Genomic DNA, 17,867 nt, shown 5'->3' on the forward strand with positions numbered 1-17,867 from the left:
TATTTACACCTCCCGATGCCTCAGCAGAGCACAAAACATCATCAACGACAGCTCACACCCGGGTTCCACCTGTTTGACCTGTTGCCCTCCAAGCAGGCACTACTGGTCTGCCAAAGCAAAAACAATCAGACTCGGAAAGTTGGTTTGCCAGAGCCATAACCAGCCTTAATTCTCACGTTTATTGACTCACACACATTCTGCACATCACAGACGACTCAAACATCTACTGAGAAGCATCTGTATTCTGTGCCGTTGTGTACCTGTTGCCATGTTACATTGAATTTGAGTTTCTACATTTTGTTCAATTTGCACTGTGAAAGGAACAACTCTCCAATTTCTTTGTACATTGTGTAATGATGATAAAAGCTATTCTACTTCTATTCTATTCTACTTTCATCTTGCCCCATTCAGTGTTACCATACAAATTTGCACCGCACGGTGGTGTACTGGGTCATTCTGCAAAGGAGCAGAGGAATGGCGACCACAACAACGGCTGGAGCTCTTAAATACTACGCAGTGGTGTCGTCTATGTAGTAAGTAGGTATATATCGTTTACACCGAGGAACTGCAACCATCAACCAAACACGAGAGCTGAAGGGCCATGACTCTCAAACCCAAGCGAACGACAGGCTTCTGCGAAAGAAACAATGTACAACTGAAGCATGACATGTTATCATTTTAAAGTCAAGGCAAGATAAATGTGATAAATATGATCAAGATAATCCATCAGCCCAGTGAGGACAAGTGAACGTACTGCGGTGAAGAAAGGGCCGCAAGTGCATTTATTTGCTGAACAAACGGTCAAACGGTCAGTCATCACATAATAGATAAGTGAGTCACAGACATATGAGTGAAGCACTGTCTGCTACCACAGACGTACGTAGAGTCGATGTACTGACAAACAATTCTTTATCATCATATCAGGAAGTCGTTATTGCAGCAGAAAGAGGGCTCTCTCTCTCTCTCTGGTGTCCTCTCACAGCTCACTGAGCACACAAATGGGATCAGGATAATGCATGCGTGTGTTTGTTTACACGACAGCACCAAGACCTGACCACGCTGTTCAGCGTTCAGCTCATCTTGTACGCAAGGGCTTCCATTAAAAGTACAAAAAGTGAACTTTTTGTACTTTTCTTTTTTTATTCATGTGACGTTACTCAGTCAATACTAATTATTTTCATTCTTTTAGTTTTCCTCAGTTTAATTGAATAAAAGTGCAGACAAACAATATTCCAAATGTGGACAAACATGTTGTCAAAAGAGCGTATTGTTGTAAATTTCTTGTCCCGGTGTTAACTAACTTTATATAAATAAGAGCCTAAAATGCTGACTCAACTGACATGAAACATCAAGTGACACACACACAAACACACCTCAGAGCAGGCAGCTGGGAAGACGGAGCAAACATTAAATATACAACCCCACTCCCCCCCCCCCCCCGCTCACAGGTGGAGAGAGTCTGTGACCACACAGCAGGGAGAAGGGGGAAACGGTGGGAGGCACTGAGGTGAAAATCAAACAAACCATCAAGGTTTCCAGGACAGCATCGCATAGTAAACACCAGGGCTCAGTGCTTAGACAAATACTGATATTTACTAAAGTTTACCACATCAGAGAGCAGCTGTTGCCTTCGGTTAATTTATACTTAACAGCTAAAATATAACTTTAGCACAATATTTTGAGCCGGGTTCGAGCAAAAGATTATAAAATGAAACGAAAGGGCAAAGTGACCGAAACACTTCCAGACCATGTGGCGTAACTTAAGTGTTGACGGACAGAAGAACAGTGAGGATGTGTGTCTGGGAGCTGGAGCGCAGTTCAAAGTCACGGAGAATGAAAACTCTGGCGCAGAGGTCGCTTGGACTTTCTTGTGGTCTGTCATTAAGAAAGGCGTTTCAAGCTTTACCCAAAACTTTTATTACTCGTGATTTGTAATTTGGGCCCTGCACACTGAATACAAACGCGCTATGTAATATATTCTCAAGCATTATAATCATGTAAACATCATTTTGAGAAATGTTATCAGAATATTCTTTTACATTTATATTACATTATAATTTTACACTTGAAACCACCACATGAACAATTTCACATAACAATGAGATGATTGTATGTTTTCTGTTCTGTGTGCTCATCAATCTAACTATTGCTAGCACAAAAATGATTTCAGGATTTTGCTGTGTTCACAAGTAACAGAGAAATGGGGAAAAAATGCATTTGATCTTGGTCAAACTATGAGGTTCCCACTGGGAGAGTGGGACATTTCAGAGGTCTGACATCACTCAGCAATAAAGCTCAAGCTCAGAAACATTACTTACACATTCATATTTACACTCTTAACACTTCAGGAAAGCAGATTTGGAACAAAAACAAAACAAAACCTGAAATATCATATTGCTTGATGTGAAAATAAAGTACAGCAGGTGTGGGGAAAAAAATACAGTGTGAAAATGAAAATAAAGATCATCTATCTTGGTTGATGACGACTGTACTCGTCTCTTTTTTCTGAACTCAGTTAGCAGTAATAAAGCGGCACTGTTGCTTGTTATTATTGTCATGTGAATGCTCTTCATTGGGAAATGGGAAGTTCCCAACCGGTAAACATCATAACATAATTCTATCCATTATGCAGGTGACCCTGTATACGAGAATTCAGTGATCTAATTAATCAAAATTACAGACAGCCTTTCAATTTTTTGGGACATTCATATCTTTTTTTATTTTTTCAAACACCCTGGTACTTGTCGCCTAAGAAGTTTGACTCAAACTTGTGGGTGTTCCACAACAGGCACTTCCAACTTCTGGAAAAACAGATGAATGTTTCAGTTATTGTTGCAAGTCAGGAAACTCAAGTGACATAAAACTTCAGAGTCCGTAAAAGTAGTTCTTACCCTGGATGGTTATGGACAAAAATAAAAACAATATGTCACATTTCATTCACAAAAACTCCACAACTCTACTGAAGCTCCGTATGCAGACGTCTGAATGGTCAAGAGATGCACTATAAAGCACTTTTTCCACATGTAATGAAATCTCAACTGTGAGTTTTCAGAATTTAAACCTGGATTCCAACTAGAATGCGGAGCATCTCATACGGTTTCTGTTTTGTAATTCTGAAAAGAATTTGGAAAAAAACGCGTTGAGGAGAAAAGCTAAAACGCACTATCGTTGTTTGAGGCTTTTCTGAAGGCAGATACAGCCGAGCAGTTTCCTTCCCATACTGGAGGACACCACACAATCAACTTTTGCAGCTAATCCATGCACGGTGCGTGCACACAGGACTAAAACAATCACACTGCTCGGGTTTCGTATCAGCCATTGTCCGTCACTCAACTTGTGTGCCCTCTGACAGCCTCGTTCCTTTTTGGTGCACACCTACACACTGAAACAAAAAAGCGCCTGCGGTCTGAATCACAGGTTGTTGGCGGGGATGTGCATTATTTTGACTCTGTAGGTTAAGAGGAATGCATAGAATTCCTATGATTTCCCGAGCATTCCGCCCTCCACCCTCCAGTGGTCACTTGTCTAAGCTTGTCCCAGCCAGCGCAGCCTTGTTGACACGCTTCCCTTACTGTGATCGGGGAATTTGCAAGGAAAACAACTCATAACATCCAGGAAGATTAACCCATATCCCCCATTTACCATCTCCTAAACACCTCTGTGCTCCGTCTCGTTGCGTGAATCAGTGTAATTGGGGCTGAACAAAAGCGGCGAGGAGAAGGGTACTGGAATTCTGTGCAGTCAGAGCAGGCTGATGAATGGTGTGCTACATGCCGGGTCAGTCCACAAAGTAGAGATATAACAGGCTTACTGTAAATTACTGGTGCAGCTTGTAAAAGGGTGGGAGGGGAGGACAAAACTATGATAAATGTGCTCAACTTTAACTGGGTTCACCCACAACTGGGCAGCTCTATGCAGTCCTGAATCATCTGCTGGAGCGGCGAGTTAAAAGCCAACACAAGAGCAGTGTTAAATTTTATAGTGACGTAATAAACAATAAATAATTATTATTAGGGGAGCACTTGCAATTTAACAAAAAAAGAAAAAAAAAAATCACAAATCAGCGCGAGTGTTATATTGAAAATGTTTTGGGGTTTTTTCAGAACAATATTTGAACTTTAGGAAACTTCTGAGGTGACAACTTTGAAGCATATTTCAAATATGAGGATGATCCAAAGACATAATTCAGTTCAGCGATCGTAAGACATCTTGCCCAGCGGAAGTTCCTCACTCCATCAAGGTTAATCATTTGCATACACCTCGATCTGACTGCAGACTTCAAGGCAACACACGTTCTCAAAATCTCAGACACGCCGCTGCCACCAAACACACCTGTCAAAACTTCCTACCTCTAAGTTTGAGCCCATGCTCGTCCATTGTTTGTCCACAACAAAGATTAACAGGAGACGGAGAGGAAGACAAAAAAAAAGGACAGGAGGAGATAGTCCGAGCGGATCTGCACAAAACAGAATTTGATATTCCTGCCTGCCTCTCCTCCTCTCTGCTCTGCCTCTGCTACTCCTTCACCAGAGACGAAGGAAAAGATGAGAGGAATGCAGCAGAGAGAGAGAGAGAGAGAGAGAGGGAGAGAGAGAGAGGGGAGGGAAAGAAAGAGGGACGCTGTCAACGAAAGAGAAAGGGACTATAGCTCAGCAGAGCAGGACAGGGCAAGCCAAGAGTGGGGAGTCATGATGCTTGGTGGGATAGGGGTGGACACAGATAAACACAGAAACACTGTTCGGCACCATCCCAGCGTGCAACAGAGGAGAATGCAAGTGCCGGCGCAAGATGTGAGAGACAAAGAACGGGATATCAGAGCGACGCTGACAAACAGACACAACTGAGAATATGAGGAGGTGATGAGGCATGAGGCTGGAGATTCACACAAGGCACATGCTGCAGGCAAAACAAGTAAACTATACTTCTATTAAATTGGTGGTTGTTCATATTGTTCCTTTTTCATAGCGAGGTGTTTTGGCAATAGGTCTGATATCATTGGAAATCCAGTTTATTTCCCTTTTAAATTGTGTCACTTTCATAATAAACATGCATTTGTGGAATGAGCAGTAAAGCTGACTTTGTGAGTTGGGCTTATTAAAAAAAAATATATAAAATCTTTTCTGCCAATGTCAAACAGTTGGGAATGAGAATCACCAAACAAGAGACAATGGCGGCAGCAAAAAAAGCTGCTTGACATTGGCAGGGAAGATTTGCCCAATCTTTCCTTTTCCCTGGGCAAATCTTTCCTGGTGAGTACAAATGTTGTACAAGCTGAAAAAGAAATAATAAAGATTTCCAGTAATACAGGATGTACTGCAGAGAAGGAATGTTACCACAAAGAAATAATCTAAAAAATAACAAAAAAAACGCAAATGTTACTTTATGAGAAGGATGTATAGAAATCAGCGCTATTAAGTCCACTCCTGTTTCTGCAGTAATGGTAAACAATAATGTAATCATAAAGAAAAACTAAATGTATTATTGGAAAGGAGACAAACCGGAGTACTATGTCTTCCCATCAACTCATTCTTTTTTACTCATTCATTGCTTTATTTTAATACCTCTCAAATTGCAAGATGTCAAGGACACGTAATGCCCATATTCGTTACTTGAAGCACAAAAAAATAAAGTTGGATTTATTTTGACATGCACCACATTTGATGTGTCCTTCTATTTTGTTCACATGTGCATGTTTGTTTCAATGATTTGTACCCGTGTTGTTGTTTTGTATTTGCTTTCTATATACCTTAAAACCTTCAAATCGTGATTTTATTATCATTGCATTAACATACAATGATATTTTAAATATTTTAAAAAAAATAATCGTCTTCTAATGCAGTGGAGCTTATTTTTCTAATTGTGGGAGAGATGACTGAATGAACAAGGGAAAACAACACAGAAAGCTTAAACTGAGTCTGGGCACCATGTCTGACAGAAAAGGCATCAGCGATGGCTTTTACATGCTGCCTTTACGTGAGTGAATCCATCCTTACCGAGCTCGAGACTTGCACTCTCCTGCTTCTCTTTCCTTCTGAAAAAGTTCCGCTTTCTCCACGACATCCATTTACTCAGATTCATGACGGAAAGCAAAGTGTTTCACAGACAATCTGAGATTAAGCAACAGGAAGAAATGAAAGCAACATATCCGGAAGAGGAAGGCAAGGTGGTGTTGGTGGGAGGGTGAGAGAGAGAGAGAGAAAAAAGAAGATAGAGGAAGTAGATGCGTATGAGATCTCTCACACACACACACACACACACACCCACACACACACACACACACACACACACACACACACACACACACACACACACACACACACACACACACACACACACACACACACACACACACACGTGTGCAGAGAATGAGTGGAAAAAAAAAAGGAAGTCCTCAGTCTTTAGTTAATAAGTGAGTGACAGGTGACCGAGAGGTTTGTGTGTTTGTCACATGAGCTTTCAGCTTCCTGACAGCTGATTTCACCCCCTGAAATCACAGACTACTGCTGGAAACTACAGCTCACGCCCTCCCACATGCTACAGAAAATGAAAGCAGATAAACATGACCCAGAGGGACCTAAACTCAGAAAGACATACTGCCGACTCTCTGAGCTTTGACACTCACCTCCTCCGCTAATATTTACACGAAAGTCAAACCTCTGCTGCAAACAGAGCCACAGAAGAACAGAACCAAAACTGTGACGTGGGTTCGGAGGTTCAGCGGCGGCCTATGAGCAGGCAACAGAGACAGAGCGAGGGCCTGCGACCATTTGCTCATTGATATATGAAGTCAATGAGAGGCAACTGAACAAACAGCTCTATTCCCACACAGAGAGGGTGAAATGGAGAGATCGGAGAGGGCGGAGGGAAAAAGGGCCGGAGGGGAACACGGAGAGAAAGTTCATTTTCCTGCTGTTTTGTTTTCTCTTTTCCTCTCCTTCACAAAAAGGAAGCAGAAGAGGAATACCAGCTCGGGGTCACTCGTGACCAACTTCCAGAGTCTGGCTGAATTAAAAACCCACTTCCGTCCATAGAGAGCGGCAGCAGCTGGTCACAACTCGGAGGACTGAAATGGTCTGGGTGAGGCTGGCCTTGGCAGCGACTGACAGAATCAAAAGAGGAAATGGAAACTTTCCATCAGGCTGCCCCAGTGAATGATAGACGTCCTACTCTGTCAGTGCACCTCCAATCTCCATCAGCAGCGCCATCCATCGTCTGGCTGATTGAATTCGCCAAGCATGTTCATATGCACAACATAAACAACACCGACCACACACGCCCTTCATTTGATCCTGTTGCTCTGACAGACCTGTGGAAAAAGTGAATGTAATATTCCATTTTCACATCCCACCACTAACAAGTTGACATGACTCAATTCCTGGATGTTTGACATCCATTATGAAGGAATGGACTATTATATCATGTAGTATTACGGCAATTAAAGTGACCAGAGACAATTACTTATGATCTCTGAATGAAAAGACCCTTCTGCAATCATGCTTTGTATCCTTCCGGGTCTAACCACCAAAACTTCCTTTCCCACAAGTCCAACAAACCACCCAAGAGCGAATCTTTTTTTGGCACAGAGCCTCGTACTGCTGAGAGGAGAGAAGCTGCTTAGAATAGAATAGAATAGAATAGAATAGAATAGAATAGCTTTATTAATTCAAGTTGGAAATTCTTTAATCTAACAAAACGTTTTGTGGTAGTGAAGGTAGTTTGATCTTGTTATGGATCTAAAAGATTTTTTTTAAATTACATAAATAGCTATTGTTTGATTGTTACTGTATAAAGAACACGTTCAGGTATTGACTGTCAGTTTTGTTACAGTCGTGTATTGGGCAGAGTTCCTCATGGATCACAACCATCCTTTAACACTTCTCCATCAGATAGTTGGAGTATTTCCTGCCCTTGCTACTTGTGGTGCTGATGAAAAGGACGTCAAAGACAGTACATACTCTGAGCAGAAACTATTTCATTCAGCATGATGAAAAACACTTATGAGGACATTAAAACACCACAGTGAACAGGCTTACTGATTTGATGTAATAAAACAACAACAAGATGGCTGCAGTTCAAAACCAGCAGCGCGCGTGTGTGTGTGTGTGTGTGTGTGTGTGTGTGTGTGTGTGTGTGTGTGTGTGTGTGTGTGTGTGTGTGTGTGTGTGTGTGTGTGTGTGTGTGTGTGTGTGTGTGTGTGTGTGTGTGTGTGTGTGTGTGTTTGTATGTGTGTGTGTGACAGGCAGATATTCTTGAAAAGATAGAAATCCTTTACAGTATTAGAGAAACCCTTCACAAGGACGCCGTAGTCAACTTTTTACTTTCAACACCCCTTCAGACAGATAACCAGCCTCCCAAAAGGCAGCTTCCACTCTGCCGTCACTCTCTGATCTTCAATGTGCTGCAGTGGTTTGTGATGAAACGCTGGAATGAACTCGTCTGTTGGACCCGCTCTCCTTTGCCTCCCTTTCTGACATCAAACTTTGATTTCGGTTTGTGGTCTTTGGCCGTCGTGAAACAACAAGATTCAGCAATTTGATCAAACTCCAACATGTGTTGGCCTACTGCTCGTACTGTTGGGACATTTCTTCTTAGTGTGACAAACAATTTATGTGTTAATGATTATATCTTACTGATCTATCGTTGATACCACTTCATACAACTCAGGATCACACTCACACCTTTAGACAATTTAGAGGCACCAATTAGCCTTGAATGCTTTGGATCATGGATGGTAACTGGTGTACCCGGCCAACACACAGGCAGAGGGAGAGCATGCAAACTCTGCCAAAATAGCTACGCTCAATGTCGCCGTTTACCCGCAGACTTAATCTTTAATTCTGTTTGTCCTTTTTACTATAACACGCACACACACATACATACTGCACAACGCAACGGTCAAACCATTATCCAAAAGAAAAGGATCTGAGAGGCCCAGGAGCAAATCCTTGGAAAAACCAAATTCCCATGTCTAAACCTTGAAAGGGTTTTTTTTGCAGACTGCATAACACACTGCCTCAATGTTCTCAGTTTGAGTCTGGCCTCAGACGTTTTGGCTCATCAGCTGCTGTATATTTCTTCCAACCTCTCAGCGCAACGCTGGAAAAACCCAACCTAAAACAATCAGCTGTGATACACTCGTCCAAACTCCCGCTGGGTGAGACCATGAAAGACTTTAGAGGTTGTTGATGGTTTCACAGTCCCAATAAGCCGTACATGTTTGCACGACAAAGCTAACTTTAGCAGTGTGACTACTAAAACGGATATAACAAATACAGCTCGGTGAGACATTTTAAGGGGTTAATGTAAACTCTCAGTGGGCCTTAACCTGTTTTTGTGTTTTAGTAAATCCTGTCATGCGATAGGTCAGAAGGTAGATTGGGCAACATGGTTTTGGGGCCCTAATTAGCTCGGGAAAAAAAACGGGAGGGAGGGAGGGATTTAAACTGGAAGGGCTTGCTTTGGGAAAGGGAGATCCACAGGAGGAGGAGTGTGGTGTATGTGTGTGTGTGTGTTTTAACAACCATAGTAACATCCAAAGTTAATCATTTTCAGCCTCGTCTTGAAGAGTCTAAATGTCATCTGGGCTGGGCGGGGTGTCAGTATGCTGCCTGCACATGGGCCAAAGAAGCGGACAGTCCCACCGACAACCGCACCCAGGGGAGATGTTTTGGCCACATGCCTCTGTATTCCCAAATTTCCAGCCAGGATTTTGCAGAGCTGGTTTCCTCCCACTTCCCATGCAGACAGATTCAGCTGCAAGCGCAAAGACTCGCAACAACCACAGAGGGACTTGTGTGTCTATATATACACACACACACAGTTGTGTGGACACACACGCAGCTCCATTCCCCTGTGGATACAACTTCCTAAAATCTTCCACCCGAGCTGCGCAAGAAAGTGACGTTTGAAAAAAATAAACATAAAAAAAGGGAAGGCAAAAAATAACAACATGTCTTGATGCATTTACAAAACCATGTTTATCAGGGTTATCATGGACAGCTTTAAAATGTGATGAATAACACTCCAGAGCGTCTTAATGTTTCACATCCGACGAGTTTCGAACACGAAATCCAATCTCTTTCCAACAAAGCACACAAGCGGCTGAACTTTTCCCCAAGTAGTCGGTCCACCCTGACGCATGAGGCCAAGGCTAGAATTAAAGCCATGACATGTAGCCGAGCTAGTATGGTGACAAAAACACACCCTCCACGCCCTCCGCTGGGTGACACACACACACAAACATTCTGGCTCTCTTGTTAGATGCAGCCAGATTTCTTGCATTACACCGTCACACCCAGAGATGATGTGTAAGCAGATGGTCGTGTGTGTGCGTGTGTGCGTGCGTGCGTGCGTGCGTGCGTGCGTGCGTGCGTGCGTGCGTGTAGCTTGACTGCAGAACCTGAACGTTAAACATCGACACAAACTCTGCGAGAACAAAGAAATTCCCTAAGTGTGCCAGAAACAAGAAATAGGTTGGTTCAAGCCACGACATTACAAACTTCACAAGAAACTCATGTGGGGAAGTCCTTTTTCACAGCAGCCACACCCACTTCAAAATTACTGACCAATCACACGACGGCTGCCGGACACCACGCGAGGCAAAGGATCGGCAAGATGATGTGTGGAGAACAAGCTGCGGTGCCTCCCAAACCAGGCCTCATTCTGTTCTCGCAGCCCTGAGAGGTGAATAAAAAGTCTCTATACTTGTGGAGTATGTAAAGACCTGAAGCGTCTAATTAAAAAAAAAAAAACGAAATGTACAAGGCACCTCGAGTCTGTTGTATGTTACTTAGGGCTGCTGTGGTTGTCCTGTTAAAAAAAACTAAACATTTATCACTGAGAATAATGACTGAGGGGAAGAACAAGCAGAAACAATACAGCAGAACCAGACCAGGTCAGGTAACCAGAGGTGTGGTTTTAAGAGGGCTCTTCCACAGAAGAGCTCTCAGGTGACAAATAAACATTGAGGAAAAAGGTCAGGCGGGTCTTCATTATCATGTAATGGCTGTTAAACAACAGCTCCTAACCCTCATGGATGATATTTGACCTGTTACATTTGTCTGAACTATGGAGTGGAAGGGGGGAAGGGAACGGCCCGGAAAGGAAATTGACTCGACTTCAGGGAGTTATAAGATAATCCAAGCAGAACCTAGTTAAACAGTCGGCAAATGCATCTTCGAGCAACCGCTTTAGCCCATTCACTAATACAATAAAACACACATGCAGTTTTCGAAAAAGAAGTCACTTCGATAAAACGGATGAATTATCATCAATCAAAACTAGTATATATATTACTCACCACCATATATAAAATGAGTTTTCCTAATTAAAAAGTGTAATACAGCATTCATTTTTTACAGTCATCCCTTAATTTCAGCATGAATCCCAAATATGTTATACTTTCAAAGTCAATTACGTTCAAGCATATATGCTTACAGAAATATAGATACTTGAACATACAGTCCAGAATTGTTGTGATTTATGTTCTTTAAGATGGACGCAGTTCACATCTTAAGCAGTGGTATAAGCAAGTTACTGTCCTACATGTTTCAGTGGATTCCCTAAACCAACATGTCTAATTTAAAAAACAATGCATCAGGTATGTTGGAGGAAGTTGGTTTACACTGAGCATTTGAGTAGGTTAAGTAAACTGCTTACTAGTATGTCATTTTTGAGCAAACGGCAATCTACTACTTTGGAATATATCCATTCTAAACAGAAATTTACTGTCAACAAAATACAGATTTCATTTAGTGTGTGTAGTTGCCAAAAAATCAACTGGTGTCTTGTGAATATACTCACAGACAAGGAGGAATTTTGTAGAAAATCATTATCTCTCCAACTTGACGTTCCCTTAACATAAGCCAGAGGCTACGGCTATAACTTGGGGATGTTTGTTAATACTTCAACCTGTCAATCATTTAACTTAATGCATAGCAGACATATGGTTCGTCTTTAAATGACTACCAAACCATCTTAATCTTTCGTATGGCACACTTTAATCATTCATGCACTTTCTTCTTCACAGAAGGTTTTTCTCCCCGATTCATTGTTGGGTTTGCAAAATGAGTCCTAAGGCACGGAGGCCAAACTCCTCCTCGCAGTCCACATGCAAACCCTTGCCTACAGCCACAGTGACACGATGATTGACCTCAAACTGAACGCACACCAGCTGCAATACCTGATCGGCAGCTTTCAACAGAAAGCGCTCGCGCCCTCTGTGACGTCAGGACAGCTGGCGTCAACCTTATGTCAGTCAGCAGCGATGACAAAAACCAGAAAGCATGCTGTCGCGGTACACGCTCCATTGTTTAGAATCATTTCTTCAAGCTGTCAAACAAGCCCACATTGGTGGCCAGCATGTGGGGTGGGTGGGGTGAATGGGGGGGGGGGGGGTGAAGGCAGACGAACAAGTGCAGTAATGCTTGTTTCAGAAGTGTCGCATCAGCTGCAAAAACATCCTTACACCTGCCCACCACACACACACACACACACACACACACACACACACACACACACACACACACACACACACACACACACACCTGCTTGTCACTCAGTGCTCAGGCCACCGATTCGGCAACATGTAGCCGACAAATGCTTCACGCCTCGCATCACTTTGGAGATCAGAGTATCCATGTCAAGGCTTTTCAGTCTCCACGGTTCATAGATACGTTTTAAAAAGTCAAGTTTGATCACTCGGACTGGATTTCTGGCTAAAAACCTTTGAGTCTTACAACTCACAAGCTAATTAGAAGATTTTTTTTCAGGCAGATCCTGGATACCTGCTACCAGTTTACCCACAGCCTCCCAGAAGCCGTGCAAACATCCCCGGCATTGGGCATGACAATAGAGAAGAGACTCATTTTCTCATTTTCAGGGGATGGATATCTAAACACTCCAGTTTCACAGGTGTGGCTCGGCAATCATAAAATTCTTGTCATGTGGGAGTTGTTCCTCACCTTCCTGTATGAAGCAAAGGTGAAGTGAAAATTCATTGTAGTATTGTGTGGATGAAGGACTGGAGGCCCGGCAGTTATTTTTAGTACTCCGCTTGTAATTACTACTTACTACTTACTGCACAATATTAGTTAAACATGTGATATTCAACAGCGTTCCAGAATGTTGCAATGACTGACCACCTATAATGTTGATAACCGTGTGCTTTTAAATTTGTTCTTCCAAATGATAGTCTGCAGGTTTTGGACCCCATTTTAGACTGATGGAACTGTATCTTCTTTGTTTTTTCTCTTATTTGTGCATATCCACTTCCTATATTGTTGGCTTTGTTGTTTTTAATCATTTGTCTGTGATTTTTGTACCTTTGCCCTGCGGGCACTGGGTGTGATGGAATGTTGAAATAAAGAAGTGAAATGGCAGAGAATGAATGGACATGCCTGTAAACATAAGAGACGGCACTTCAGTTAGTGTTTCAATACGGACGCTACCAGTAGCGTCACAATTGCCAGATATCGCGCTGCAGCCCTAATTACTCACCACCTGATGTTCTATTTGTTGAACTCACACGGTCTGTTATTCTCATCGTTTGGTCAAAAGTGTGTTTTTAGGTGAGACTTCAAACCTTTCGTTGCTTAGATTTCAGTCGTTTCCTCCGTTTTAACGTTGCTTCACAGAGTTCACATACCCTCCGAATTATGAACTAGAACACCTAATATCAGCCATGTTTCCGTAAGCCCACAAACTGAACACACACACACACACACCACAAAGAGCCCTCCACGGCGTGCAGATATGAAACAGTTGCTTACCCAAAAGTGCATTGCTTTATTTTGTCAAAATGTGCCACTAGGCTATGATCTAAAAATGTTCCCCTCTTTGCTCAATGAGGAAAGCATTATTTTTAGGGGTTGCTAAGGAAACGGGAATCTTTGCAAGAAAAGCATTGTGGTCTGGAGACAAGCGTTGTAAATTACAAACTCTTTCGGCACAGAGGAATTCCTGGCAGGGATTTGCTGGCGCTCTCGGGCTGGGCGGGTAAGGAGAGCTGGTACATAGGCTGGACGTTTTAAAGTTGTGAGAGAGACAGGCAGCAAAGATGGAGAGTTGGCAACGGGCCTGGGTATCATGAAGCCTGAACAAAAGCAGTATTTATTTATTTTTTAAAGAATCCTTTGTTTTAAAGATCATCCAGGTCTCCATTTAACGCTGTAAATTTGGAAACAGGTCACAACGGTTTTCTTGTGTTTTAAGGATTAGGAAGAACGAGGTGTGGTTTAGCAAATTATTTGATACCAGTTTTATTGTTTTGGATGGATATTTAGGTACATATTTCCAAGCTGAAGTGGTTTAAATCCCCAATTACCCATAACAGAACTGCAATCCAGTCAAATGACAGACTAGGAACTGACACAAATGCAAATGAGCAAGTTAGCACTTTTCGAAACCAAAATACAGTGAATAATGTCAGCTCATTACAGATGTGGGACTAATAAAGGTTTCTCTAATCTGAACTGCAAAATCAATACTAACATATCCTACAGGTCAATAACCGAGAAAGCGATGGTCTATTGTTGCTTTTAAAGCGATTCTGTTAAAGAACAACCATCGTCACATGACAGTGATGCATGCCAGGTTTACTGGTACATTTACGGCATGACTTTATTGCCCATTTCCTTGCAGAAGACGAAGAGGAGTAACTTTGCTTTGGTCAGCAGCTTTTTGTCAATTACAGCTTCACTCTGTCATTCTTTCAAGTTTGTCCGCAACCTGCCATCCCACCGTGCAGTCGAAGAAAAAGCACACAGTTGTTGCTCAAATTAAAACTGTTTAAAAATGCAATGATGAATCCGAAACCTTAACAGAACAAAGAAATCAATTATTAGGGTTATACTCCACATAACCTGAAATGACCTTTTTTTCCCCCGCCGACGCACTCCCTCCACCATGGCAACACTTTTTTGTGCTTGTGTGTCGTCTACAAAAGATTAACCTATGGAAAGGAATGATCCACAGAGAACGAGATCGCTGGGTGCGGCTCTCTTAACCCATCCCTGCATTCTTGTCTTCTCTGCTGCCATTGGCTCGCTGCTCGCTGACTTTCTCTTTCTCAGCCAACGATCTCCAGTTCTCCTCACGCCTCTGTAGCTTTACTATTTTGCATCTGTCCCTTTTCCCCTGACCTCCATGGGAACTGAGGTGAACCAGGCACAAGAGGATTCTTGGCTACTCCTGTGCATGTGCAAAAACAGTTTCCACCCGATATCATGAGATGTTTCCTCTGCAAGACCTTTGACTGAGCTCACAATGTTTAAGAACCGGCACACGTGGCGCCGTACGCCACAAGCCGCGCGCTCCATATGGAGCATCAATCGTCAACAATAACCAAAGATTTCAAGCACATACCAGATCTCCACTTGATGATGTCGTTGAACTCCTCGTTGGCTCCTCCCTCTGCGGTGTCACCATGTGATGCCATTGTAGTCAAATAATCCAACGATTAGGCGAACGTGTGTCATACACTTGCAAGCCCCTTGAAACTATCCAACAGCCTTCTGCCTGCACCTGTAAAGGACAATTAAAATGAGGTTTTAGTCAGCATCACTGAAAGACAGCGACTCGCAGCTGTCTGAAATCTCACATTTTATTTCCAACAATGCAAAAGAAAGCACGGACACCATGGGTTGAATCTGTAAACCTGAGGTTTAACTTAGAAGTTAAATAACTGATACTGAAAATGATGTTGAAGACATTCGTCAACAAATCTCAAGATATGAAGACCCCCCCCCCCCCCTACCAAAGAAAAATCGCACAGGTTGGCACCAGCTCAAAAACCACATTAATTTGCATCCTATGCTTTTGTTTGCCCCTACCAACCACAGTACACAAAAACTTGTCAGATCCAATGCGGGCAAACAAGTTTTGAACATGTTAGGACTCGTGGGAAACTGTCAGGACATAAACAATGACCATCTTACACAGTTTAGCATACCATGTATTGCGTTGAGGTGCAAGCGGTCGCAGTGTTCTGAAGGGAAATGCTGTGACCTGTGCTGTATGTTGATGTATGTTCAATCTCTAACTTAGGATCAAACTGTTAATCTCCACGTGGTTGTTTTGACCTGTGATCAGGTCAGCTGGTGAGCTCAGCCTCCAGCCGCATAATGCCTGTGTGTTTTACTTCGGGGTGACCTTCCATTGAAAACTCAACAATGATCCCTCCCAAAAGAGCTTACTTTTACCATGAAAGGAGTCCAGTTTTTATCAACTCTTGGGTGAGTTACAGTCCTTGGGGTAATGATGCAAGACCCAAAAATAACAACTGTAAACTGAAGGAAAAGCCAACCCCATCGGTCTCGCTGGTATCTTTACAATTGCAGTTCCTTTCTCTGTGTGAGGGCAGCAGTTTTGACAACCGAGGCTAAACAACTGAGGGGGGATACAATCTGACATTTTAACCTGATCTCCTCAGAGCAAGACTCGCAGGTCTGCTGCAGGACTTTGATTCTGACTCAAGAGAAGAAAAACGAGGATAAATGAAAGCAGATTGAGCAAAGTGTTTTTTTTTGTTTTTTTTTATTTTGTTTTGTCTGGCAAGACAAAAGTGGATGAACACGCAAAACTGCGCCAGTCAAACAGACGGAGTGACTTTTTAAACAGTGAATCAAGGGTGGCCTTGTGGTTAATGTTTTATCTCCCAGTCCAAAAGTGCTGCTCTCAAACAATGTAACTGAAAGTGGGAACGAGATACGTGCAAGATATCAGGTTGAAGTCACAATAAAGATTCATTTGGGGAACTTTTTTAGAAGTTGGATTCACTGCACCTTCGCAACAAGTGCACTTTAAAACGAGATATTCAGAATGCTTCACACAATACAGTTTTAAATTTCACACTCACCTCTGCTGTCACCAAGGAGTCAGGAGAAGGCTTTTCCACCAAACAAGTCCAAAGCCTGGACAGTCCAGTGCAGTTTATTGGCTTAAAACTGCGACAAATCCATTGATTTAAGGCATTTTCCACAATGGCCGAGGCAACTTTTCTTCCCTAACCAACGTGAAAACTTTGAAAACCTGAACTGAACAGAGCCGTCCTGAAGCGCATCCAGTCTGCACAATGCGCAAGATTAAAAAAAATAGACTTTCCGCGGTGCAAAAACCAAACACATCTACTGTTGTCTAAAAGGAACACGGCTGGGTCAGGCTCCTCATACCGGAGGGGGGGAAAAGGGTTATTGCATTTCACGGATGAACACCGCAGCGCTGTACACGCAGGTCCCGCAACTTTGTTCCTGTTGCTCTCTCAACTCTGCTGCTCACAAAAGGTGAAGACGGAGTTAAACACCGGAAATACACCGCTGCTTCCCTTCAAGATAAAATAGTCAAAGTGCTACAGCGTTCATTTTTAGAGAAGACCTTTCTTTTATTATTTCTTCGTGAGTGTACAACAGTGAAAATACTGGCACTAAGTAATTATCTATTACTTTAGAGTGAAGTCTAGATACTCCGATGACTAAGTTTTCCGACACTTGATGTATTTTGAAGTTCGGAAGCGCACTCTCCGTGTTCACCATGGTTACCTTCCTGCGCTCGCTCCCTCCGGCTGTAAAAGTTTTCCTGACGCTGACATGGAAACATGGCGCGGTGGTCGTCACGTGACGCAACACTAACAAAACCAGCGACTCTTGCTGGAAAGCAATAAGAGTGAGAAGTTTATTTTGACTGTGACACAGTCAACGCTCTCCGCTTCCACGTCGGGGAGCTGTAGCTGTTGACTCGGTGGCCACTTTGAAATACACTTGAACTGCTTCAAATTTCAACGATTCATTGATCACTGACCCTGGTTCGAATCCCGGTGGAGCAAGAAGCTGCTGGAAAAGAAAAAAACCCCAATGATGATCAGTATACAGTAA

General features: G+C 42.7%; 1 protein-coding gene across 5 annotated transcripts in view; it reads right to left on the reverse strand.

Moving 5' to 3' along the window:
• Positions 1-17,281, reverse strand: part of utrn (utrophin) — a gene marked incomplete at its 3' end in the record, with an annotated part of 191,344 nt that extends 174,063 nt beyond the window's left edge. For 4 of the 5 annotated variants that reach the window (XM_080490631.1, XM_080490633.1, XM_080490630.1 and 1 more), the window contains exon 1: positions 5,994-6,148. In XM_080490631.1, the coding sequence (XP_080346757.1) occupies positions 5,994-6,078 (85 nt within the window). In that variant the 5' untranslated portion in view covers positions 6,079-6,148. Of the gene's footprint in view, positions 1-5,993; positions 6,149-15,363; positions 15,523-16,855 lie in introns of those variants that run through there. The other variant, XM_080490632.1, reaches the window with a different exon arrangement.
• Positions 17,282-17,867: the final 586 nt, after the last annotated feature.

This window comes from Lipophrys pholis, assembly GCF_963383615.2.
Source record: "Lipophrys pholis genome assembly, chromosome: 21".
NCBI lineage: Eukaryota > Metazoa > Chordata > Actinopteri > Blenniiformes > Blenniidae > Lipophrys > Lipophrys pholis.